General features: G+C 43.2%; 1 protein-coding gene across 2 annotated transcripts in view; it reads left to right on the top strand.

Moving 5' to 3' along the window:
- The first annotated feature begins 4,929 nt into the window (after positions 1–4,929).
- Positions 4,930–24,883, top strand: part of ARFGEF1 (ARF guanine nucleotide exchange factor 1) — a 69,529-nt gene continuing 49,575 nt past the window's right edge. Inside the window, exon 1 of one of the 2 annotated variants that reach the window (XM_082233723.1) lies at positions 4,930–5,565. In XM_082233723.1, coding sequence (XP_082089849.1) covers positions 5,442–5,565 — 124 coding nt within the window. In that variant the 5' untranslated portion in view covers positions 4,930–5,441. The remainder of the gene's footprint in view (positions 5,566–24,883) is intronic. The other variant, XM_082233724.1, reaches the window with a different exon arrangement.

Raw genomic sequence — 24,883 nt, 5'->3', positions numbered from 1 at the left:
GGAGCCATTGCCATTATAAGAGAATGAGGGAGGCATTCATGGTAAATTCTGGCACCTCTTTTTCTATTAAAAAATAGCACTGGGGATATCTGGCTTACTAGGAGTACATGTGAAAAGGACCTAAGGGTCTTAGTGGACCAGACACTTACCATGAGTCAACAGTGTGATGCAGCAGCAAAAAATGCTAATGTTATTTTAGGCAGCATCAGCTCAAATATTGTGTCCAGATCAAGTGAAGTAATAGAACTCTATTCTATTCTGCATTGGTCAAACCACACTTGAATACTGTCCAATTCTCGACACCACAATTTAAGGATATTGACAAGCTGGAATGTGTGCAGAGGAGGGCAACCAAGATAATCAAGCCTTATGAGGAACAATGGAAGGAGCTGGGTATGTTTCTCCTGGAAAACAGACTGAGAGGAGACAAGACATCCATCTTCAAATATCTAATGGGTTGTCACAGGGAAGATGGAACAAGCTTGTTTTCTCCTGTTCTAGCGGATTGGACCCGAACCAATGGCTTCAAGTTACAAAAAAATATGGAAAATCTTTCTGACAGTAAGAGCTTTTTGGCAGTGGAACAGTCTCCTTCAGGTTGTGGACTCTCCTTCCTCGGAGGTTTTTAAGTAGAAGTTGCAAGGCCATCTGTCTTGGATGCTTTAGTTGAGATTTCAGCCTTGCAGGGGATTGGACTAGATGACCCTTGGGGTTCCTTCCAACTCTACGATTCTATGATTGTATGAATACCTCTTGGTGATTTCCCTCCCATGTTGCCACAACAGTGGTGACAAATCCTGGGCCTGATATGCCATACCTGGATCGGGGCCCTGCAACCCCCTCCCCAGTCTATTGCCAAGAATTCCTGCTTATGTATCCATATTAACTCATTCTAGGGCTGTTGCAAATATATTGTAAAGATACATTGTCTCGATATTTTAATGTGAAATCCACAATTCTCTGCCTCCACTGCAGGCTTCCCACAGGGATCTGGTTGGCCACTGTGGTAACAGGATACAGGACTAGATGGTCCAGCAGATGTACCAGAACCAAACAAAAAGCTTGCCAACACTGAATATGTAGAAGTGCACACACCACATACAATAGCTCATTGTCAAAACCAGTTGGTAATTGCAGAGTAATTTTTAAAAAAATCAATAGTAGTTTCCTTCCAAATAACCACAGTGGCACCTAAACAAGCCCTGCCTAAATTGCTTTAAATGAGAGGGAGATTGGCTAAAGATTAAAAGGGGCCATTGTTGATGCTGCTGCCATTGGAGTCCCTCCACTCCATGGACCAATGTTCTACCATTAAAGCTGCAGCATTGCTGCTACTTGCCTCCACTATTCACTCACTCCCATACTCCCATTGATGCTAATATAGCTCCTTTAGTAATTGCTGCTGCCCCTGGATAAACATATTGGTGAGAAAGAGTGAGTGAGGTGACTGACTGAAGGCAGAAGTGAGCAGACATGCTGCACCTTTCCAACCCATACTGTCAAGCGGGGATTGGTGTCATGTGCTCAGACCATCTTGACCCATGGAGTAACCTGACCGCTAAAATCTGTGCCAGCTGCAGTTTCCAAACGATTTAAAAAGGCAGCCATATATATAACACATTTCAGTAGGCTAACCTAGAAGTTACTAGGGCATAGGCTACAGAAGTTAGGCTATCCCTGCAGTGGCGTAGTGTGGGGCGTGCCAGGGGTGCCGGCCGCACCGGGCGCAACATCTGGGAGGGGCGCGAGTCCAGAGGGCCCAGCCCTGTCGTGCCCTCGGCCCGCCCCTATTGTCAGAGCGGCCGGCCAGCCTCTGCCTGCTCCTACCTTGCCTACCCGAGGACTGCGGCAGCGCCCGCCCCTGTGGCCACCTACCCCCGCCTCGCCCATTGGCTTGCCTCCCTCGGCCCCGCCTCTCTCCGATGGCCACGGGGGTGTCCTGCTCGGCGCCGGCACCTTTTTTCAGGATGTAGGGAGGCTGGACGGGGAGGTGGGGTCGGAAGCGGGCAGAGAAGGAGGAGAGCTCGTAGCCAAAAGGGCTGCACCGGCCAGCAAAGGGCCGGGGAAAGTTTGGAGAGGAGAAACGCACCGCCATGATTTCCCGGTGGAAGCGGCAGGATTAGGGATGGCGAAGCGTAATTACGCACGAATTTTGCTGGGTGAGAGCTTCGGGGATCGATCGGCGGAAATGGGAATCAATTGGAATATGAGAAAGAGAGAGAGAGAGGGACCATCATTCATAGGCATAGATTTGTAGTGTTAGGGGGCGCAAATCCACGGGTTAGGGGGCGCAAATTACTTGCCTTGCCCCGGGTGCTGACAACCCACGCTACGCCGCTGTATCCCTGTCCAGATAGCGACACAACTGAAGCTGATGGAAGGCACGTCACACTACTGAAGTCACTTGAGCTTCAAGCAACAGTAATGGATCCAGAAGTATCCCATGCCTACTACTTCAGAGGGAGTGCAATCCATTCCAGAATAAGCCACCCATTCAGTTTAGGGAACCGCCCATGAAGAACACTTCAGTCTTAACAGTATTAAGCTTCAGCTTTAGTTTCATCCAGTCCATAGCCAAGGCCAGACATCCATAGGCATTGATCCAATGATTTCTTTAGACCTAGTGGGATTATTATTTTTTAAAAAAACTTTTCTTTTAAAGTATAGCAGACCCCCTGAGTCACATCATAAATTGTTTTGGATCCTGGCCATGAATTGTTAACACAGGGAAACTGATAGGGCAAAGACAACCGCAGGGGAAAGCAACAGTGCATTTTGCAGAAATAAGGTACTATGCTATCAAGCCAAAAATTACTCCCCCTGCCCCATAAAGGTCTTTTATTTGTGATTGCCTGTCACTTATAGCCTATAATTTCTCCACGTTCATCTAGTGGCCAGGAGCCTTCTAACCTCTTCATTTTTCTTAGGCCAAACATTTATGAGAATTGCTATTGGTCCCTGACATTTTAGACTTATAAAATGGTGACAGATATTTTCACAACCCAGGCTTTAAGGAATTAAAAAGCCAGCCATACACACAGGCACACGAGTTGTAGATGGCATCTCAGTATTTCAGAGAATTCATAATTTTAAGTGTTTCAGTCAAATAGAAAAAAGCTGGCAGTTATTGGTACTCCTTATTTTTACTTTGACAAACATTTTCCGTGACTCAGGCCTTACATTATATTGTATTTATACTATGTAATTTATTAAATATACTAAAAAGCCGTGTCAATCTACTTAATAAAAACAAAATTAAAGCATGACTGAAGTTTTTTTGGCATCGCTACCTATCCAAAAGTGTAAATTGCAATTCTCAGACTGCATACATAGTATATTAATTTTATCTTTTGAGCACAAGTTGAATAGTCTAGAATTAAGACAAATAGACCAAAAGGATCATTAAATACCTGTAGAGTGGAGCATGGGTATCTGTGCTAGAGGTGATTGTGTGTGGATTAATTTAAACTAGGCTTCCAGGGACAATGCGCCAGGTTATTTGAGGAACAGCTTTCTCTATGTACCTGCAGCTACTTTAGCAACTGCATGGGCCCAGCAAAGAGAGAAATTTCAGAGTGAAATTTTAAAGCACTTTACTTTGGCTGGATAGACTCCCTAATATATTATGACAAAAATGTAAAAATAGTAGGTGCTTCTCTCCCTCTCCCTCTCTCCCTTTTAAATGTGAGACCTAGAAGCAGATCCACAGAGTGTAGTTCTACCTGAGGATTTCGGCAAAGTATACAAAAACTAGAAAGGTAGGGTAGGAAAACAGGTACAACATAATTTGGTTTAACTTGTATTGCCTCTAATTCTAATTGTATTAATTCACTCTTCAATTTTTGCCCTCAAAAAGGGGGACGAAGACCTGCCAGTTATTGAACCTTGACTTTTGGTATTGAAAGCATGTACGCTAGCACACTGCTCGCTGATGTCTTTCACAGCTAAATGAAAATGCTAGAAAACAAGTCTGGAACATGTCGCATCCAGGTATGTTTTAAAAATGGTTTTACCACTTTCTTAATGCCATTCCACTACACAAATTGTAGGGTTAGATGATAGGTCTGGTGGTTATCCATGCTTGGTGTAAAGCCATGATTCACAGCATGCAAACAGGCTTTCCTAAGGAAGTTCAGTCAGTTGCTAGGGCTATGTAAACTGATTACTGGCTATCTCTCAGCTTTTTTCTTAGGTGTGGCTTAACTGGACAACATGAAGAAACTTCCATTTGTTCATTCACCCTGACTGCAATTCCAGCCATACTTACTTTGAAATAATGGGCTTTAGTTTCCAGTAATAAATGAGGTGACATGGCTGTGTGAGTCCAGTAAACATATATAAGGTATATTGTGGCATCTTCAAACCCAACATATTGTGGCATAATTTTTTATGGAATAGAACCCACCATTAGTTGCATAAAGTGTGTGTGTAATATATGATAAATGTTCTTGTATATAATGTTATATTTGACAAAGAGAACTCTAGTCCACAAAAGTTTGTATCACAGTTTTTAAGGTTCCACTTCTTGGTTTGCCTCCAAAACGTTAAGAGCTCACAGTCAGTGTCATTTCTATGCAATCTTCGAACGACCACAAAAAAAGCACAGTGGCCGGCAAACCCTTTGCGATTTGCCCCATCACCACAGAGCGAGCAGTGAGACATATCTGCCCGAAAGGAGGCATGGAGGAGAAGGCGGGGCTCCAGTCCGAGGTAACAAGCAGAGCGGGGCGAGCTTCCTTTGGCTAGCCGGAAGGAGTCTCTGCCACCACCGGGAAGCGTCTGAGGGGAAATCCGAAGTGACAGGGGCAAAGGAGAGAGAAGCCCCCGCCGCGTAGGAACTCCGTGAGGGAGGCTGAGCGCGCTCTGGTCTGCAGCCTCGGCGCCGCTCAGCCTCTCCCCCATTGCTCTCCGAGGCAGGAGGCGGCGACGGCGAGGCCCCTCCCTTGCTCACACCTGTAGCGCGGGGCCGGCCGCCTGTCCCGGCTCAGCCTCGCCAGCGCTGCTGCTGGTGTTGCTCGCTCCCTGCGGCTGCGCCTCCTCCCGGTCTTGGAGAAACAGCAGCAGCAGCCGCCGCTGCCGCTTCCTCCTCTGCAGCCACTCGGGCCGCGGCGGCCTTGACGTCGTTTCCTTCCAACATGGCGAGCGCAGGAGGAGGTTGCTGCTGCTGCCGCCGCCGCTGCTATTGCTCCTACTGCCGCCGCCGCCGCTGCTGCTAATGGAGGCGGAGGCCAGCCGGCTCTGAGGGCTGCGCGTTCTCCGGAGGGCCGGTTCTCCTTTCCCTCCACCCCGAGCGAGGTCCGCAGTCGCCGCTCTTGCCCGAGCCCAGCCCGGAGGTGGGAAGAAGCTGCGCTTGGGGCTCCTTGGCCAGGGGTGCCGCCCGGGCAGCTGCGGCTTGAGGCACCGAACCAGCTCCCTCTTCTCCCCTCTCTCCCTGCGCCCCCATGTATGAGGGAAAGAAGACCAAAAACATGTTCCTGACCCGGGCCTTGGAGAAGATCCTGGCCGACAAGGAGGTGAAGAAGGCGCACCATTCCCAGCTGCGCAAAGCCTGCGAGGTGGCCCTAGGTAAATCTGGGGAGCTGCGGGGAGAGAGGAGGAGGAGGCGCAGAGGGTAGGGAGCCCGAGGCACCTGCAGAGGGGAAGGGAAGGGAAGGCAGGCCGGGGCCTGGCGCTGGATTAGGGCAGCTGTCATTGTGGGGACGAGGCTGGCCGGGGAAGGGGAGAGGAGTGGCTGGCTGGCTGGGTGCGCCGAGCGGGGCAACAAAAGGCGGCTGTTCGGAGCAGGTTTCGGGGAGAGGAGGTCGGTGCTGATGCATGAGGCGGGCCTTTGTGGTGAGGCTTGGACGTGGCGGTGGGAGAAGATGAAAGGCCGTGTGTTTGTGCGCTACGTTAGTCTCGGGGAGGGAAGTTGTCCCCCGTGCGGTGTGTGTGTTTTTTTTTTGGGGGGGGGGAGCTGAAGGCGCGTGCGTTATTGGGAAGCTTTGGCTTTGTTGACAAGGAAATGCAGGCGGTTGCCTTGACACACGGGGCTTTTCTCTTTCGCTGCCTCCTTGGCGCACCTACACACCCTGCATGAATAGGCAGAGAAGGTGTGTGGAGAGCTGACCTGGAAGAACAAGGCCGCCGGGGAGGGGAAGGAGGGAGCAGGTGACGGGCGGGAGGAGGAGGAGGAGGAGGCGAGGACGGAAGCCGAAGAGAGGCGGGTGGTGGAAAACAGGGACAGTGACACCCTGTCAACATTTAAAATTGATGCCTGCTCTTTGAATTGAGAGGCTGTTGTGTAGCGAGGGAGAATGACAGCAGGGAGGGATGCAGTGGTACAAGGAGTCTTTTATAATACATCAGCCCAGGAAATATAACGCCGCTGGGTGGAGGAGTTTCTTTCATGTACCATGTGGTTATTTCATTCTGAATAAAAGGAAATATTGGAATGACAAGGTGAGATACTTGTCCAGGTTATTAGATTGGGGCTTAAACCTTCCACTGAAGTTTTCAGAGACAATTGAATCGTTTTATTAGGACATTGTTGTTGTTTTTATATATTTATTTATACTCCACCTTTTTCCCTGTTAAGACTCAAAGCAGCTTACATATAAAAATGAGAGCTGCTAAAAACATAGAAAACCTGATACACAGTTATTATATGAGGGAAGGCAAAAATAAATAAATGCATCTATGGACTGAGTTGACCCATGCATCCAGGGACTGAGTTTAAAAGCAGGGAAGTAAAATATTTGTTAGATCTATAACAATTGGAAAGTCATTTCCCCTCATCTTTGAAATTGTGGAGATATATATTACAATGTGGTGTGGTTTTTTTACATTAACTCTTGTTTGTATAATATTCACTTCACAAATGTCTGTATTTAAAGAAAATGGCAATCATCTTAGTTTACTGCTTGTCTTTTATAACCTGATCCAGAGATCTGTGCATGTAAGCATCCCTTCTCTGAGTCAGAATCTATTCCCAAACCAGAGCTGCATCTACATCTACATATCAATTTGGATGTCCAGCTCAACTACTTTGTTTCATTGGAATGTGCAATCATATATGCAGCACCACCCACATTTTGTGTGTAACTAGAGCTGGATTAGGGCAATTATTTTCACACTTGTGGGTTTGCCATTAACCAATTTTGTGATTTTTTTTAACAGTTTCTGTGTTCTCTTTTCTATACTGAATTGTATTACTGCCTCTGTACATCACAGAACAGTATAGTTGCAGTAGATTCTTAAAAATTAAACTTAGTTCTAATGCAAGGCCTGAGGGGGAAGGTGAATAAAGGGCTCTTTAATTTACCTTACAGATTTTCCTTTACCACTTACTTGATTTGCATTAATAGTGAAGGGAGCTAAGGGAGCTGGGCATGTTTAGCCTGGAGAAGAGGAGGTTAAGGGGTGATATGATAGCCATGTTCAAATATATAAAAGGATGTCATATAGAGGAGGGAGAAAGGTTGTTTTCTGCTGCTCCAGAGAAGCGGACACGGAGCAATGGATCCAAACTACAAGAAAGAAGATTCCACCTAAACATTAGGAAGAACTTCCTGACAGTAAGAGCTGTTCGACAGTGGAATTTGCTGCCAAGGAGTGTGGTGGAGTCTCCTACTTTGGAGGTCTTTAAGCAGAGGCTTGACAACCATATGTCAGGAGTGCTCTGATGGTGTTTCGTGCTTGGCAGGGGGTTGGACTCGATGGCCCTTGTGGTCTATTCCAACTCTATGATTCTATGAAAAAATCAGGAGGCCAACAATACAGTATTTATTTGTATGCAAGACCAGTCAAGGCCAGAGTTCTATTGTATAGTAGTTATAATCATTGTTTGGCCAATCTCTGCCTCTCAGGCCTCAATTCTTATAGAGCATTTGTACATAGACACATTATGCGGACTGACATATTGGGCAGCTCTCTGTTGCAAAGCTTTCCCCCCTCTAGCTTTGATATTATTTATATGTCAAGTTTTAACTTTGAATGCAGGCTACCTTGAGAGGCCCTGAAAGTCAGCATACAAATACTGGTAATAAATAAGTAAATAGGTAGATCTCATGCACGATCTGTTGCTGTATAAACAAAGACCTGTCAGATCGACATGAGCAAGGCCTAGGAAAATTGGAATAATGGCTGGAAGTATAAACAGCAATGGAGTGATTAACTCAAGTTGCAGGTTAGTGTGACTTGGTAATTTACACAGAACATAAACATCACAAATGGAGAATAATTTATAAATCTATACAAGATGCCCTTTTTGTGATCTGATATTTCATGAAACATCCAAGACAGACTTGAACTGAACTGATTTAAAACTGGTTTCGTTTGTTACCTATTCACTATAGGCACTGTAATGACATAGAACTAATACCATAACTCCTGATTCATCTGAGCTTGACTTTGGCTTTGTCCATTTTATTATTTACTAGCTCCTGTTTATTGTTTGCTGTGAATTTTAACTGTGTAGTATGGTTTTTATTTATTCAGAATGTTCATTATTTATTATGTAGAAGATTTCAACTAGAGCCCACAAATATACACATGCTCAAAAACCCAACCAATCCTGTTTGAATTACTGGAACAGGCTTAACGTGGGGCTGGCTTTGAAAGGTACTCATAAACTTCAACTGGCTCAAAGAGCTGCAGCCAGATTGTTGACTGGGACTGGTTATAGGGAGCATACAACTCCTTGTTAGAACAGCTTCACTGGCTACTGGTCTGTTTCCAGGCACAATTCAAAGTGCTGCTTATGACTGAATGGCTTAGGTCTAAAGCTAAGCTATCTGAAAGACTGTATCCTCTTATATGAACCTTCCTGGGTTCTGAAATCTTTGAAGGATGTCCTTCCCTCACTGCTGCCACCTTCACAAGCATATTTCATAGGGATGCAGAAGAAGGCCTTCTCAGTGGCTGCTCCCAGACTTTGGAACTCCCTCTCTAGAGACTAGCTCTGGCAGGCTTTTGGGAACTGACTGCTTTTAACGAACTTTAGTCCCTGTCAGGGAATAATATGGGGTATAAATAAATATAATATCCCATAATAATAACAATAAACAGCCACGTGGTGGCCAACTGCTTTGGCAGTCATGTTGCCTGAAAAGCTGTTTATAGGCAATAATAACAATGAAGTAGAAATGCCTTATTCACAGGGTTAGAATGACTGGTTAGGAATAGCAGGAGCAACTGTTCTGAAATAACTCAACTGAAATTGAATTGCAAAAGAACATGGCTGTTCCAGGATCATAACTCATCACTCACTTCACTACAACTTGTACAAGAACACAATTATTTGTGCACAACTATAATTCATTTAGAGGTGCTTCTCCAGGAAGTATTCCCAGCCATAGTGCTCCATATTTCTATTTGTTTATAAAACAAAAAGTCTTACTCAAATGCTTACATTTGAAATAGGCCATTTGTATTGATCCCCCAATGTAATTTAACAATATGTAACAATATTGATATCCCAAATATACTAAGAAATAAGTGCCATTACTTGTGCCTGTGGGAACTGCATATGAGAAAATAGGGCTAGGGTTGGTGTGCAATTCTAACTCATGCCAGAATATAACATTTACCAAGAAGTAGGTCTTACTGAACTCAGTGGAACTTATGAGTAAATAATGCTTACTTTATGGCTGTCTTAGAATATTCTCAAACAAAATACAGTGGTACCTCGGGTTAAGTACTTACAGTGGTGCCTCGCAAGACGAAATTAATTCGTTCCGCAAGTTTTTTCTTCTTGCGAGTTTTTCGTCTTGCGAAGCACGGTTTCCCATAGGAATGCATTGAAAATCAATTAATGCGTTTCTATGGAAACCGCTTGCCAGGCTGGCGGTGCGGAGAAGGACTTTTCTCCCTACCGCAAGCCTTCAGGACAGGTACGGGAACAGAGGGGAAGGGGCGCAGCGCTTCTCCCCTGTTCCCGGGGCTTGCGGTGGGAGGAGGGTTTTTCCTCCCCACCGCCAACATTCAGAACAGCATTCTGAATGTTGGCGGTGGGAAGGAAAACCCTCCTCCCACCGCAAGTCTTCAGGACAGCCATCCGAAGGCTGGCGCGGGGAGAAGCTCTCTCCGCCCCACCGCCAGCCTTCGGAGCAGCCTTCCGAAGGCTGGCGGTGGGGCAGAGAGCTCTCCGCCCCACCGCCAGCCTTCGCAAGGCTGCTCCGAAGGCTGGCGGCGGGAGGAGGGCTCCCCGCCCCACCGCCAGCCTTCGGAAGGCTGCTCCGAAGGCTGGCGGCGGGAGGAGGGCTCCCTGCCCCACCGCCAGCCTTCGGAAGGCTGCCCCGAAGGCTGGCGGCGGGAGGAGGGCTCTCTGCCCCACCGCCAGCCTTCGGAAGGCTGCCCCGAAGGCTGGCGGCGGGAGGAGAGCCCTCCTCCCACCACCAGCCTTCGGAGGAGGTCCGAGGACAGTGGGGAAGACGCGCTGCGCTTCCCCGCTGTCCCGGAGATTTCCCTATGGGCTTTCGTCTTGCGAAGGAAGCCCATAGGGAAATTCGTTTTGCGAAGCGCCTCCAAAACGGAAAACCCTTTCGTCTAGCGGGTTTTCCGTCTTGCGAGGCGTTCATCTTGCGGGGCACCACTGTACTTCGTTCCAGAGGTCTGTTCTTAACCTGAAACTGTTCTTAACCTGAAGCATCACTTTAGCTAATGGGGCCGCCACGCCGCCGGAGCACGATTTTTGTTCTCATCCTGAAGCAAAGTTCTTAACCCAAGGTACTGTTTCTGGGTTAGTGAGGTCTGTAACCTGAGGCGTCTGTAACCTGAAACGTATGTAACCCGACGTACCACTGTATTACTTATGGAAAGAACAATATCAACTGATTATGGGGCAAATATTTATTACTAGCCATTCATCAATATTACTGCATGTGTGCACATGCAAACAGCATCTGAGAGCATATCTGGATAGTAATAGCAGTTAAAATACACATGTGTCTGGCCTATAAAAATGATAAGATAATTCTTGGATATCTTTTTTGTATATTATAATTAACACACATTTGTCCAGGATGTATATAATGCTAATTAAACAGAGTTCTGAATATTTAAAAACATAGTGCTCAGTATTTAAAAATAAAAAATAGTGCAGAAGAGAGACTACATAGGTAGGAAAAAAATAGTCTTGATTTTGTATCTGTTTCTATCAAATATCAATTTCAGTTAATTTTTATATGGAGATTGAACCTTATGAAAAGTTGTCATTTTCTCCCTGTCTCATGATAGAGGCATTTGTGTCTCCAACTAAGCAAACCTCTGCTTTTATGATAATACGCAATGCAGTCCTATGCATTTCTATTCAGAATTAAGTCCCACTTTGCTCAACGGGCTTATCCCCTTGTAAGTCTGTTTAGAAATGTAGTATTTGAGAATAAGTTTCATTGAACTCATTTGGACTTATTTTTGAATAGACACAAATAGAGTTATAGTTTTATTTTTTCTTATGCTGGAGAAATAGTTTTCAGACCTTGGATTTGATCTGCCTTATTCTAATTACATGTGGCCTGTATTTACTCCATTTCCCCTCTCAATGTTCCTTTTGTGTTTTTTTTGAAACTCATTCATTGAATGCCAAAGAGCTGTGCAAATAGCACAACTTAAACAAACCAGTGTTGGGGCAGTAGAACCATTAATATTGCTGTCTACCCAACATCTTACACAAGTTTGCTGTATTAAATGAGCAAAGCATGTTAATATAGATATTTCATTCCCTGTTATATTATACTTTAAATATTAGCCTTTATTTAACCATCTTGTTTCCTTCCAAGAGAGAAGCTCTCTAATTTTGGTAATTTAATAGCCCAATATTAACTTTTTTTATATGGCTTAGAATAATAAGATAATTGGTTTTGTGTGTGGGCTTTACAAAGAGCTCAGTTCTCATCTTGTTCATTTTTTTTTTTTTTTTGCTCCATTATTGCAGCATCCTTTGAAATGCTTCCACATGTTGTGAGTTTGGTGTTAATGTGTGATGGTTGCTAATGTGGATTAAAATGAAACCTGGTGTGCCACTTTCTGAAAGCCTATATTTAATCATGATACTTGAAGCGCTTGTAGCATACTTGGTTGCATTTTAACTTGGGTTTGTCATGATGTCTGTTGTATAATGAGAAAAATGGGTAGAGAGAATTAAAGGATGTAGAAGATTACAAGACCTGCTCTTGATTCCTAAATCCTGGTTGGTTCACTTGTATATCTTTCCCCAGTCCCATTTCTCCCAATGTGTATCTTCCTCTCTACAGTCTTGGATTGTATTAATAGTTCTCTCATCTCATTTCAAATATACCTTCCCATGCTTTGCATTTCTCTGTGTAATGTAAGAGGGCTTGCTTTTTAGTAGTGTATATAAAGTGAAGGAGTTCTTAGACTGCTGAAGCATAAATAGTGTAGATCTTGCTGTTGTAAAATTCCTCTTATTTCAATGGAGCTTATGAAGGCAAAGTATTTTCATTTGTTACGATGAGTCATCTTGGCTTTCACACTTCCTTTTCTTAGTTAATATCACAGTTTTTAACAGCATATATTTCCTGCTGCTACAACAGTCACCTTTGACTTTGCCCTATTTTTGTTCTTATCTTTTTACTTTCTCAATCCCCCCCCCTTTCTTGTTCTGTTACCTTACCCTACCTTACTTTACAGAAAGCTGCATGTGTATCCACTAAGGTGGAGGAGTGATCACTCATATTAATACTTAGTTACAACTTCTGAAATCAAACCTAAGAACTCCTGAAGAATCCTAATATATTGGAGGTGTGGTGCTAATACTACAAAGTGTGTTTAGGCTGTTTATATACTTGGTGGTCTATGAAAATAATGTGATTCAGTGATTTTTGCCCATGGAATAGAAATTGAGGAAGGAATAATAGTAGATGTGAAAACATTTTGATGTTGCACTTGCTTTGCAGTACATATTGCTGCCATCTGTCTATCTCAAGAGACAATAGAGTGGGCCTCCAAGGGTGAAGTCAAACTGCTGTGTTAGCAAAATCGAAGTGACCTCCCAGAGGCACAGGCCTGGGCAGTTAGTATGAGGGTCCTGGATTTCTCAGACGCCAAGACCCCCCTCTTGACCTCAGTGATGTGGTTCAGAGGAAAGCAGAGCAATATGTGTGGCCCCATCTTGCCTGCAAGAGTTGCCAGGAGGCGTACAAGGCCGTTTTATGGACTCCACTCCATATTTATGTAGCGTTTACTCATTAGCCTTTTCTTCTCTTAAAGATATCACACAAGGCAGTGGAGATTTAGGATCAGAGTTTTCCTTCTTCTCGATGGGCTACCTTCTCAGGTTGATAAGCCCCATCTGCCCCTCACCTCCCTCTACAACCTGTGCAGAAGCTTTCTTCTTGACCATTGGACCCAATATTGGTCTTACCTGCTCAATCTGCTGGAGCCTCTCTTCACATGCAGGGGAAGTCCCTAACACATTGAGGGTTTGAGACCTATTGGCTACCCTCACCAGGTTTAGCTGGTCAGTTGGAGCCGTTCCCAGAGTATGGCCACTGCCACATGCTGACAGCTTCTAGGAGCCACAGATGAGTGCTGAGGGCAGGGTGGGGACCAAAGGTGGATAAACTGCTTTAGAAGGAGCATGACATGACTCCACGAGCAACCAAGATGATCAGTGGTCTGGAAAACAAGCCTTATGAGTAATGGTTGAGGGAGTTGGGTATGTTTAGCCTGGATAAGAGGAGACTGAGAAGAGATATGATAGCCATTTTCAAATATCTAAAGGGCTGTCACATGAAAGATGGGGCAAGCTTGTTTTCTCCTGTTCTGGAGGGTAGGACTCAAACCAATGGTTTCAAGTTACAAGAAAGGAGATTCCAACTAAACTTCAGGAAAAAACTTTCTGATGGTAAGAGCTGCTCGACAGTGAAACAGATTCCCTTGGAAGGTGGTGCACTCTCCTTCCTTGGTGGTTTTTAAGCAGAGGTTGAATGACATTTGTCATAGATGCTTGAGAATCCTGCATTGCAGGAGGTTGGACTAGATGGCCCTAAGGGTCCCTTCCCACTCTACAGTTCTATGATTCTATATTGATCTGTTACTCCCGATGGGCGAGGTCAAACTTTTACTGCTTATAGCCAAAGACCTTGGCAGAAATTCAGAGTTCTAATACAAATTGCATTTGCAAAAACAGTTAGCGAAACTATTTTGTATATAAAACACATTTTGCTTTCCCCTTATTTATTTACCTACTAATTTGTATAGCTGCCCCAGAGCAGAAGTACTCTAGGAAGCCAGTGTGGTGTAGTGGTTAGAGCGTTGTGCTAGGACTTGGGATATTAGGGTTCAAATCCCCACTCAGTCATGAAGCTCACTGGGGAACCTTGGGCCAGTCACAGCCTCTTAAACTACCTCACAGGGTCCTTGTAGGGATTAACTGAGAATGAGGGGATGAACATGCACTCCTTGAAGAATAGGGTGGGATATAAATGCAGTGAATAAGCTTAAGGAAGCTGGAGGGGGCAACCAGACGGAGATGTCTGTCACCGGCCTGGCACCCACAGATCTCTACATGGTCACTCCTCTACCCCCTTCCCGGTCCCTGGCAATGAAGCAAAAAGAGGATGAGCAGAAGTTGGCCACTTCAATAGCATTGTTGCTAATATTCAGCTTGAGAAGTGCAGCACAGTGCTATGACAGCTGTATACCATCCTGCACTTTGGACCTTAAAATGGATGTGAGAATGACAGGAGAAAGAGTACACTGAAATTGATGACTGCTACAATGCAAACACAGCACTACATCGGCGCTGGATGGGTATCTGAAGGCAGGATATATAAAGAAGCCTCAGAGTCACTTATTTTGCAAGGCTGCCTTTTGCAGTCACACTAGAAAAAAATATGGGCTAATAATTTCTATCAACCTACTTCAAAGATGCTCTTGCTATATTGTAATTTGAAGCTGTGAGCTTTCAAGCAGTTTGATGTGTTCTGGCAAATAGGGCCATGAGATACTACCTAGGTGGTAAAGCTTAGGGAGACTTCTCCTTTGTTAATCTGGTTCCCTGTACATAGAATTTCACACAGGTTTTGTTTTATCAACATCATTAAATCAAGTTGAGCATTAGCAGACTTCCTCTTGATTTCAAAATGTCAGCTGATTGAAAGTCTGTAGTGTTCCAGGGTCAATTGCATTCATTAGTCTCTTTTGCCGTTGTTCCACTTTAAAGCCAGACATATATTTTGGGTGAACACCAGTTCTTGGAATGATGGGGATAGGCTGGAGTCCACTAATATAGTGAACATAAAAATAACAATTTTGACTTCTGCTATCTGCTTTATAGTGGCATCCCCCCCCCCCCAAAGCATAGGGCCCATCTAAATAAAGCAAATTTAGTACTTTAGTCCCTTAACAATACCAAAATGTACCTCACTCCCATACAAAGCCCTGCATAGAATGCATGGAGGTGGTTGTTTCAATCACAAAATAGGTTTCTACTCTGGAGAAGGGGAACTGTCAGCTGAATTTGAAGTCTCCTGTTTGGCAGCTTCAGTTTGTCACCTATCCTGATCTCTTATGTACTGGATAACATATCCCAAGTGGTCACCCCTTTGGGGAAAAGTTACAGCATTTGTGGCTTTTTAGTTCAATTGGAAAAAGGCAAGCAAAGGGGGACATAATGCAGTGCGTAGAGAAAATTGGATAGAGAGAAAACCAAGGCCATCTAGTGAAACTAGAGGATTCAGGACAAACGAAAGGAAGAACTACACCACACAGCCCATGGTTAACTATGGAATTCACCATCTCAATATGGCACCAAGAATCGGCACCAAGTTGGATGATTTTAAAAGGGATTTATACAAATTAATGGTATCAGTGGCTACTAGTCATGCAGGCTTTTTTCTATTTCTGGTATCAGAGCTGATGTGCTTCTGAATATCATCTGCTGGTGAGTGCAAGAGGGGAGAGTGATGTAGGGCTTGGGTTCTGTTTGCAGGCTTCCCATAGGTAGCTGGATGGCCACTGGAAGAACAGGAGGCTGAACTAGATGAGCTTTTCTATCTAGTTTTTTTCATTAATAATAACAAAGCAAAATAATAAGTACCAAGGGGCAGAAGAAGCTTTTCTCCACAGCTGAGCACCAGTATTTGAAATTTGTGACACACATTCAAAAATCTCTTCAAAATTTGTAATTTACATAATGTACTTGGCAGTGTTCAAAATTCCCATTGTTCTAGGTGCATTTTGCAACAGGGAATTTAATTAGCACCAGTAGTTTCTGAGCTCTGGGTGCAGTACTTCACCTAAGATTTCAGACTAAAACTGCAAAGTGGAAGGAAATAAGAACCTTTTCTGCCTCCCCACTTCCAGCTACTCTCTGAAGACTGGAGTAGAGACCCTGTTAAGAATATTAGGGAGGTAGATACGGGAAGGATTAGACTATCTGAAAAATGAACATAATATTTTAGCTGCAGTTCATTCGTTTTCAACTTTGTATTCTTGTTATTAAAAAAGTTTGCCTAGACATTCTGTTGTTGTGTCCATAACCAAGTTTTAAGGTGCCATTTAGCTCTTAGCTTTCATATCTCAGTTTCTAATACTGGTACTCAGTGTGTTTTGGCTCATAATTTGAATCCTTTGCAGAGACAGAACACTATTTGCTGCAGTGCTCAGTGTTCAAAGATGGAATAGAAAGGAGTTTTTGTGATATCTGATGTAATGAAAGATAAGTTTCCATTAGGAAGATGACTGAACTCGTAAATGTTTATGAATATAACATTCATGATTTCACTTGGCCTCAGAGAAAACTAGTTACTAAAGCTGTGATTCTTTGCACAATTACCTAAGAATAAGTCCCATTGAATTCATTTACTTGAGTTAAATTGTATCGAATTATGTTTTATAGGTTGATTTTGATATTTGTAGATTTTCATTTATTTTGAAATAGGACATTCAGCTATATTGACAGCTATCTTCTCTGTGTTACTGTAACAGGTTCCTTTTACTTTCTAGTATCTCACTAATGTAGAAGGAATTGCTATTTTTCCATATGGTGGTTATGAGATACCTCATCCCTTTCACAAAATGAGAGCTGAAGCTTTGAAACAATGGTCACAAAAAGCCTCATGCTGAAGTTCAGTTGATTTTAATATGAGGCAGAGTTATGTGCTTATGTAATTTTCTCTGTTTAAACAAAAATGCTTAGTTCAATCAAGCCTAGTAACTTTTAAAAAGTTTTTACCTATGGGACTTGAAACTTCATAGTCTTTTTGATTTATTGATTCTTGAAATTTTGTTTTATTTAAAAATATATTGCCTTTTGAGCACAGCAATCAAGGCAGTTAAATATTGTTTATAACAATGCAAAATTACTTAAAAGAATATTGTCATGTAGAAACATGCCTCTATGGCTTGCAGGTTTATTATGGCTGGTCTGCACAATTCTGAGTGCCAGTTCTGACTAATCGAATTTGGACTTTGGGACCCAGCAGTTGGTCTGGCTGCTTAACCTGAAACTACCTCATTTTGCATTGGCTCCTACACCACTTCCCACAACCAATCTTCAAGGCTGCCCTTACCTATTGGTAAATCTTCATTTAGAAGTTGGGACTAAAAGCTACACATTAGCCTTTTGCACTCGTGTGAAGACTCTGATTTCAAGACTTCAGTGCAAACTTCCATGCTACTTTTTTCTGTACCATTATTGATTAAATCTCTATTAATGTTAGAGGAGAGGGGGATATCAACATTAAAAGTTTATAAATACTTGAATGGCATTACTAAGAAATGCAAACTGACATATATATGGGCAGGGATACTGATGGATCCATTGGATGTCTGATCAGAAGGCTACAGTCCTAAGGACTTTCTTCTGAGTAAACATGTGTAGTGTTGGTGGAAGGCTTTGTTGAATTATCTATCCATAATATTCTGACAATATTGGACTGAGAATTCCTCTGCCATGTGTTGTTGTGAGGGGAAACTATCTTTTTAAAAGGTGTATTTTATTGATTTATCAAACTTAAACAGAATTACATAATAACTACAAGAAGTAATATTCCCTCCCATCCATCCTTATTGGATTTGTCTCTAAGTAAGACATAGCTTCAGTCTAGCTCTAGGTTTTCACAAGCATCAATAAAGTAATATATTGAAAGTGTCATCCCACACTTGTTGCATGTCCTCTTGGTGAGTGAAAGCTGTGTTCATACTGTGCATATTGAATAAAACAAAGCCAAACTCTTACTTCCTGTACAATGTTCACATAGTAAGGTGGTTTGTCCATGAATATCAAGCCCCATGTCTGTGAGATCCAAGCTTCAAATCTATCCAAATTGTATTTGCTTCCTCCCTATCTGCTCAGAAAAATGTCACATATCCAGTGCCCCACAAATAGCAGGGCAGCTTAAAGATGGTGATATTGAACTGAAAAATCAATGCCAAGAAGAGCAAGCACTAGGCACCTCCTTCCTACCTACCCTTCTGCTCCATCAGCCTATCCAGGCTGGTTTTAGTTGTGGGGTGGGTGGTGGGGCTGAAATCTTAGGAAGATATAGTTAAAACCTTGAGTAATATCTTACACTGGAAGGTTATTTTGTGTATTCTGAGTAGCTGAGGAAGCATCTGAGTTTTGCACTAATCTTTTAAGGCCTATTGATTCTTTGTACTATTTATTGGGCTCCATTGGGAATAGGCACAGTGCATGTTTTGTACTCTTACTAGTGCCCATGAGAACTTCCCACGAGGGACCTGCCTTTTGCCATTATTTTCTCCAATGCCTGCTGCTGGCATTTCATTAACCTTTCCACAAGAGTTCTGACATATCATTTCAGAATTGCAAATACACAGAGAGAAAACCCTTTTCACCAATTCCTTTTTATTATCACTGTGGATTGCATGGGGCGGGCAGGATAGAGGCATTGGATCAAAGATTTGCTGATACACATTTTACCTGACTTCCTCAATTTGGAATTCTCACAATGAATTTACTAGGATCAAAGCATTGTTGGGTGAATTTCTTCTTTTGACACATTTACAGGAATGTTTCTGCAACTGAATAAGGCATTCAGTTACCATATTTTTCTCTCTATAAGACGCACCAAATCATAAGACGCACCTAGTTTTTGGAGGAGGAAAACAAGGGGGGGAAATTCTGAATCCCAGAAGCCAGAACAGCGAGAGGGATCGCTGCACAGCACTCCCTCTTGCTGTTCTGGCTTCTGGGATAGCCGCACGCAGCCTCTTCAGGGCAGGGGGAGCCTTCATCCCCGCTGCCCTGAAGGCTCCCCGCTGCCCTGAAGAGGCTGCATGCGGCTAAGCCAGAAGCTAGAACAGCAAGAGGGAACGCTGCGCAGCGATCCCTCTCGCTGTTCTGGCTTCTGGGATAGCTGCAAAGTCTGCATTCGCTCCATAAGACGCACACACATTTCCCCTTACTTTTTAGGAGGGAAAAAGTGCATCTTATAGAGCGAAAAATACGGTAGTTGGTGGGCTGGGAGGGCTTGCTTCCAAGACCCATCTTGCCAAATGTTGGCAGTAGCAGCTGCTTTGATCAAGAGAGTCCTGTTGAGATATATCTCCCATGTCACTACTGCTGTGGTCCACAGAGCAGGCTGGAGTTGAAAGTTCCAAGCCATTCCATAAGTAAGGGGAGAAAGGTAGTTTCCTTTTTCCTTCTGAATTAGCAAAGTGTTGGATTTGGGAGAAGATAGGTACACGAAGCATGGCCCCATGGTACATGGGTAGGCAAACTAAGGCCCGGGGACCGGATTCGGCCCAATCACCTTCTAAATCTGGCTTGCGGATGGTCTGGAAATCAGCATGTTTTTACATGAGTAGAATGTGACTTTTTATTAAAAATGCATATCTGGGTTATTTGTGGGGCATAGGAAAAATATAGTCCGGCCTCCCACAAGGTCTGAGGGACATTGGACTGGCCCCCTGCTGGAAAAGGTTGCTGTGTTTTCACATACTAGCTTTCTTTTGGCTCTTTTTATTCTTTTCCTCATGCTTGTTCTTCAGAAATGAAATTTAGCATGCAAAGCCTAGTCTCATTGAGGTGCTAGTTTTCTGTATTTAGGCTGCACTATAATGTGCAGTGGTACAGTTCAAACAGATTTACTACCTTAGTGAGAACTGGACCTAAGGTTGACTTGTGCTGCTGCATAGGTGTTGTAGTAGGAGCTGCCTGGATGGGAAAAGAAATGTGGATAGAATAATAGGTTACTGTGACTAGATAGAAGCGAAAACAGTGAGTTTTCTGGAAGTTTTCATGGATCTACAGAATACTCTTTGCTATCATCAGTAAAGACCTGGGGAGTACTTCAACAAAATGTTTCAGGATATTCTTTCCTAACTGGAGTACTCTTGTTCAGGGGTCTAGCCAACCAGCCACAATCTCCTTTCATTCAGCCACCATCTCATTTTCAGGTCTGCTTTTCTAACTGATACTCAACAATCTGTGGCTACTGGAAGCCGCCATAGTCCAGGGCTCAGCTTGGGAAACATAATACTGTAGGGGTTCCTTTCTCTTCTTGGGGTCAGGAGGTAGAGAAAAGCTCTGTATTATGGGTGGCAGAAGAAAATGTAATTAGGGGAGTAGGGCAGGAGAAAGATGACCACTCCTGGAAACCTTGCAAGGTTGTCTTTGATACTAACGTTAGGAATTGAAGAGATGCTGTTTATCGTAGATAAAGGTTAGACATGACATTTCTCTTCTTTCATAGTTTTTTGAATTGCAAAGTAAATGCCACAGGCTTAGATCCAAAGTGCTCCATGTATGAGGGGAAGAGTTTCCACTGATTCTCTAACCCCACAGCCTACTATGCCTTTTAGTCACCGTTCTCCTAACCCACAGAAATGGTTTTTCATGGAGTGCAAGGGGCTGAAAAATCCTTGTGTTCTGCATGGTGCTTTGTGTCCAGGTCAGTTTTCTTAACTTTGGGGAAATGTTTGCTTGGTCCCAATTCTAAAATAACAATAAAGAAATGCACTTTAGTCTAACTTTCTGGCCCTATTCTTTGCACAACAAATGGCGTTGTTCTTTGTGGTTAGCTCAGTGTCTGTTTACACCAGGTTATTTCTCTAGTTGTCTTTCCTGCACAGCAGGTTTGAGCATTTTTATCCTATGGCCTTTGTTGTAAAACTTGTTCTTTATCACACTGTAATACTCCTTCTCACACTGTAATATTACTTCCTGGAGAATAATTATGGAAAAATTGTGTTTTGCTTCATGGTTTCTCCCTTCCCATATATAGAACACATATGCTATGGAAAACACTTATTTGGGATAATCCTCATACTCTTACATTTAAGATCCCAGTGTTGAGCTGCATCCTAGAAACCTTGAGAACCCATGAGAATGCAGTATTGAACTACAAAGAATGTTCATGACAAGTCATGACATGCCTGTTGTATCTTTGGTGCTTACTTGCTTGCAGCATAAGCAGTTGTTGTACCATAGCCACTGAATGCAATCCATAAATTCAAGCTATTTGAAAGCTAGACCACCTCTTTGAGAATGCATAAAACATGATGGGGAAAGAGTTTGTCTGGTTAAGTGAATCAGGCTCAGAAAGCTCCTTGCATAGTCTTGAATATATGGCACACAGAGGGTAAAATGCTCTGTGTGCTGTAATTTTATGTTGCTTTTCCCTGTTAATTAAATATTCTGTGTGTTTGCTGGAAGGCTGCTTAACTTTGGCCTTCTTGCTGCTTCTGTAGTCTCTTTTGGTTCCACAAATGTTGTCGGGAGGTCTGATAATCAATGTGTGAGGATGACATTGTAGAATTGGAAGAGACCCTGAGGGTCATCTATTCCAGTCTCCTGCAGTGCAAGAGTATCAATGCCACTGATATGAATTTCATGAATTTCCTGTTAGGACCGTAAATATCACTTCCAGCGCCATAAAATTCAGCAGCCAATATATAATTGGGCAGTACTGTGCATGAATTGGTTGATGTTGCACAAAGGAAGAAATGCTTTGTTAAATAATTCTGAATAGGAGTTTAAAAGCTATTATTAGTTGCAAACAAGTCCATCAAGCCTAAATAAAAATTACACTAACCAAACCACATGTCTTTTTGTTGTAATAATAATAATTTAATTTAATTTAAATTAAATTCTGTCTGTCAGTGCAAAGTTTCCCAGGATGGTACATAACAATATATTACATATACAAATCTATTTTGTTTAGTCATTTAGTCATGTCCGACTCTTCGTGACCCCATGGACCAGAGCACGCCAGGCACTCCTGTGTTCCACTGCCGCCCGCAGTTTGGTCAGAGTCATGTTTGTAGCTTCAAGAACACTGTCCAACCATCTCGTCCTCTGTCGTCCCCTTCTCCTTGTGCCCTCAATCTTTCCCAACATTGGGGTCTTTTCCAGGGAGTCTTCTCTTCTCATGAGGTGGCCAAAGTATTGGAGCCTCAGCTTCACAATCTGTCCTTCCAGTGAGCACTCAGGGCTGATTTCCTTCAGAATGGATAGGTTTGATCTTCTTGCAGTCCATGGGACTCTCAAGAGTCTCCTCCAGCACCATAATTCAAAAGCATCAATTCTCCGGCGATCAGCCTTCTTTATGGTCCCACTCTCACTTCCATACATCACTACTGGGAAAACCATGGCTTTAACTATACGGACCTTTGTTGGCAAGGTGATGTCTCTGCTTTTTAAGATGCTGTCTAGGTTTGCCATCGCCTTTCTCCCAAGGAGCAGGCGTCTTTTAATTTTAAAAATCTATACAAAAACCCATATAACCATATAACCAACAATATAAAACAAATATATTCCAAAAATGAAGTAGAAAAGAATCAAAATTAGAAAATGCAGTGGCATTTCAGTTCTCAACCCGCTTCATGTACCTGAGAAAACAAACACATCTGGAGCTGACATCTAAAAGGAAATTATGTTGAGTGCAACTGAAGCTCTGTGAGAAAGGAATTCCACATTTGTGGTGCCATAAGAATCATGGCTCTTTGCCACTGTCCCTCTAACTCTGGATATCAACAGAATTATGAAGTGGTCTCTCCTGAAGAATTTAAGGCACAGGCTGGCTGGAAATTGTGGTTGTGGTCCTGAAGATACTTGGTTTCTAGACCATATAGGACTTTATAGATCACGTCAACACCTTAAATTGAGCTCAGTAGCAACAAGACAGCCGGTGTAGATCCTTTAGGACAGGTGTAATCTGATCTATTGTGGTGAGCGGGTGGCGCTGTGGTCCAAACTACTGAGCCTCTTGGGCTTGCTGATCGAAAGGTTGGTGGTTTGAATCCCCGCAATGGGGTGAGCTCCCATTGCTCTGTCCCAGCTTCTGCCAACCTAGCATTTTGAAAGCACGCCAGTGCAAATAGATAATTAGGTACCGCTGCAGTGTAAAGGTAAATGGCGTTTCCATGCACTCTGGTTTCCATCATGGTGTTCCGTTGCGCCAGAAGTGGTTTAGTCATGCTGGCCTCATGACCCGGAAAGCTGTCTGTGGACAAACGCCAGCTCCCTTGGCCTGAAAAGTGAGATGAGCCGCATAGTCACCTTTGGACTTAACCATCCAGGGGTCCTTTACCTTACCATTACCTTTAATCTGATCTATTATAACAGATATTATTGTTAAACACCAAGTTCCTAACACGTGTGAGCTCATAGGTTTCCGTCAAAACTCTGAATCATTCTGGGCATTCTGTTTTATATCTAGATATATTCTTAAACTACAGTAGGAAGAGTACTTTAAAATAGAAAGTTATCATTATAAAGCCACAGGAAGTCACATGAGGCATAAGAGGATTTCCAGAACCTTAAGTGAACCAATGTCATTTTTAAAAGGCTTCACATGAAAAGGTGAAAAGTGTTCGAAACTCCCATTGTTCTATATGCATTTTGCAACAGGGTATTTCATTAGTGCAAGCAGTTTCTGAGCTCTGGGTGCAGTACTGCACCTAAGATTTCAGATTAAAACTGCAGAGTGGAAGGAAAGCACACCTAGACATTCTGTTGTTGTGCCCATAATCTAGGTTTAAAGTGCCATTTAGCTCCTAGCTTTCATATCTCAGTTTCTAATACTGAAGGTGAAGTGCATAATGCTATGTCAGATTACTGGAGTTAGTCAAAGTGAGTTTAGCCTGCATCTTTTTTATTCTACTTCACATTTAATTTTCAGCAACAGATTATTTTTGCAATTAAATGCTTCTGTTTTCCTGAAATTAAACAGGAATAAGCAAGTTAGTTGTATGTAGCTGCCAGCAAGTGGGTATACTGAAGTAATCTGTACGATCTGACACACACACCCCAAAAAAATCTGGAATATAGAGCAAACTAAAGCTAAATGAAGAGTTGGATTTAATGACCTAAGCCGAGTGTCTTCAAACTAGTATTGCATGCATTGTATGCATTTCCCCCCTCTTTCTTCGCTGAAATATGGGTTTGCCTTTGTGCTTGACATGCACTTTGGAGCACTTACCAGATGCCAAGGCAGAGCAAACCTCTGTCCCCATCCTGTGCTGTGTTGTTTGAAGGATTGTTTTGTGCCTCCATTTCTCAGCTCTGAGTTTAAAATTGGAGTGAGGAACAAGATACTTTCTTCTAACCTCATGCTGTGTTTCAGAGATGTACATCAGGGCCAAGATCCTACTCCTTGGAGGGAGATACTGGCAACAAAATTTGGGTGGACTAGCAAGCTCAGTCAAAGTTTGTTTATTCGTGATGAGGAACATAAGAGCATAAGAAAAGCCTTGCTGGATACAGTGGTATTTCTGGTTACAAACTTAGTTCGTTCTGGAGGTCCGTTCTTAACATGAAACTGTTCTTAACCTGAGGCATGCTTTCACTCATGGGGCCTCCCGCTGCCGACGCGCCACCGGAGCACGACTTCCGCTCGCATCCCGGGGCAAAGTTCTCAACCAGGAGACCTATTTCCAGGTTAGCGGAGCTTGTTACCTGAAGCGTTCGTAAGGA

This window comes from Podarcis vaucheri, assembly GCF_965113315.1.
Source record: "Podarcis vaucheri genome assembly, chromosome: 8".
Lineage (NCBI taxonomy): Eukaryota > Metazoa > Chordata > Lepidosauria > Squamata > Lacertidae > Podarcis > Podarcis vaucheri.
Note: the sequence above shows the minus strand (reverse complement) of the source record. Positions and strands in the feature narration are given on the sequence as shown.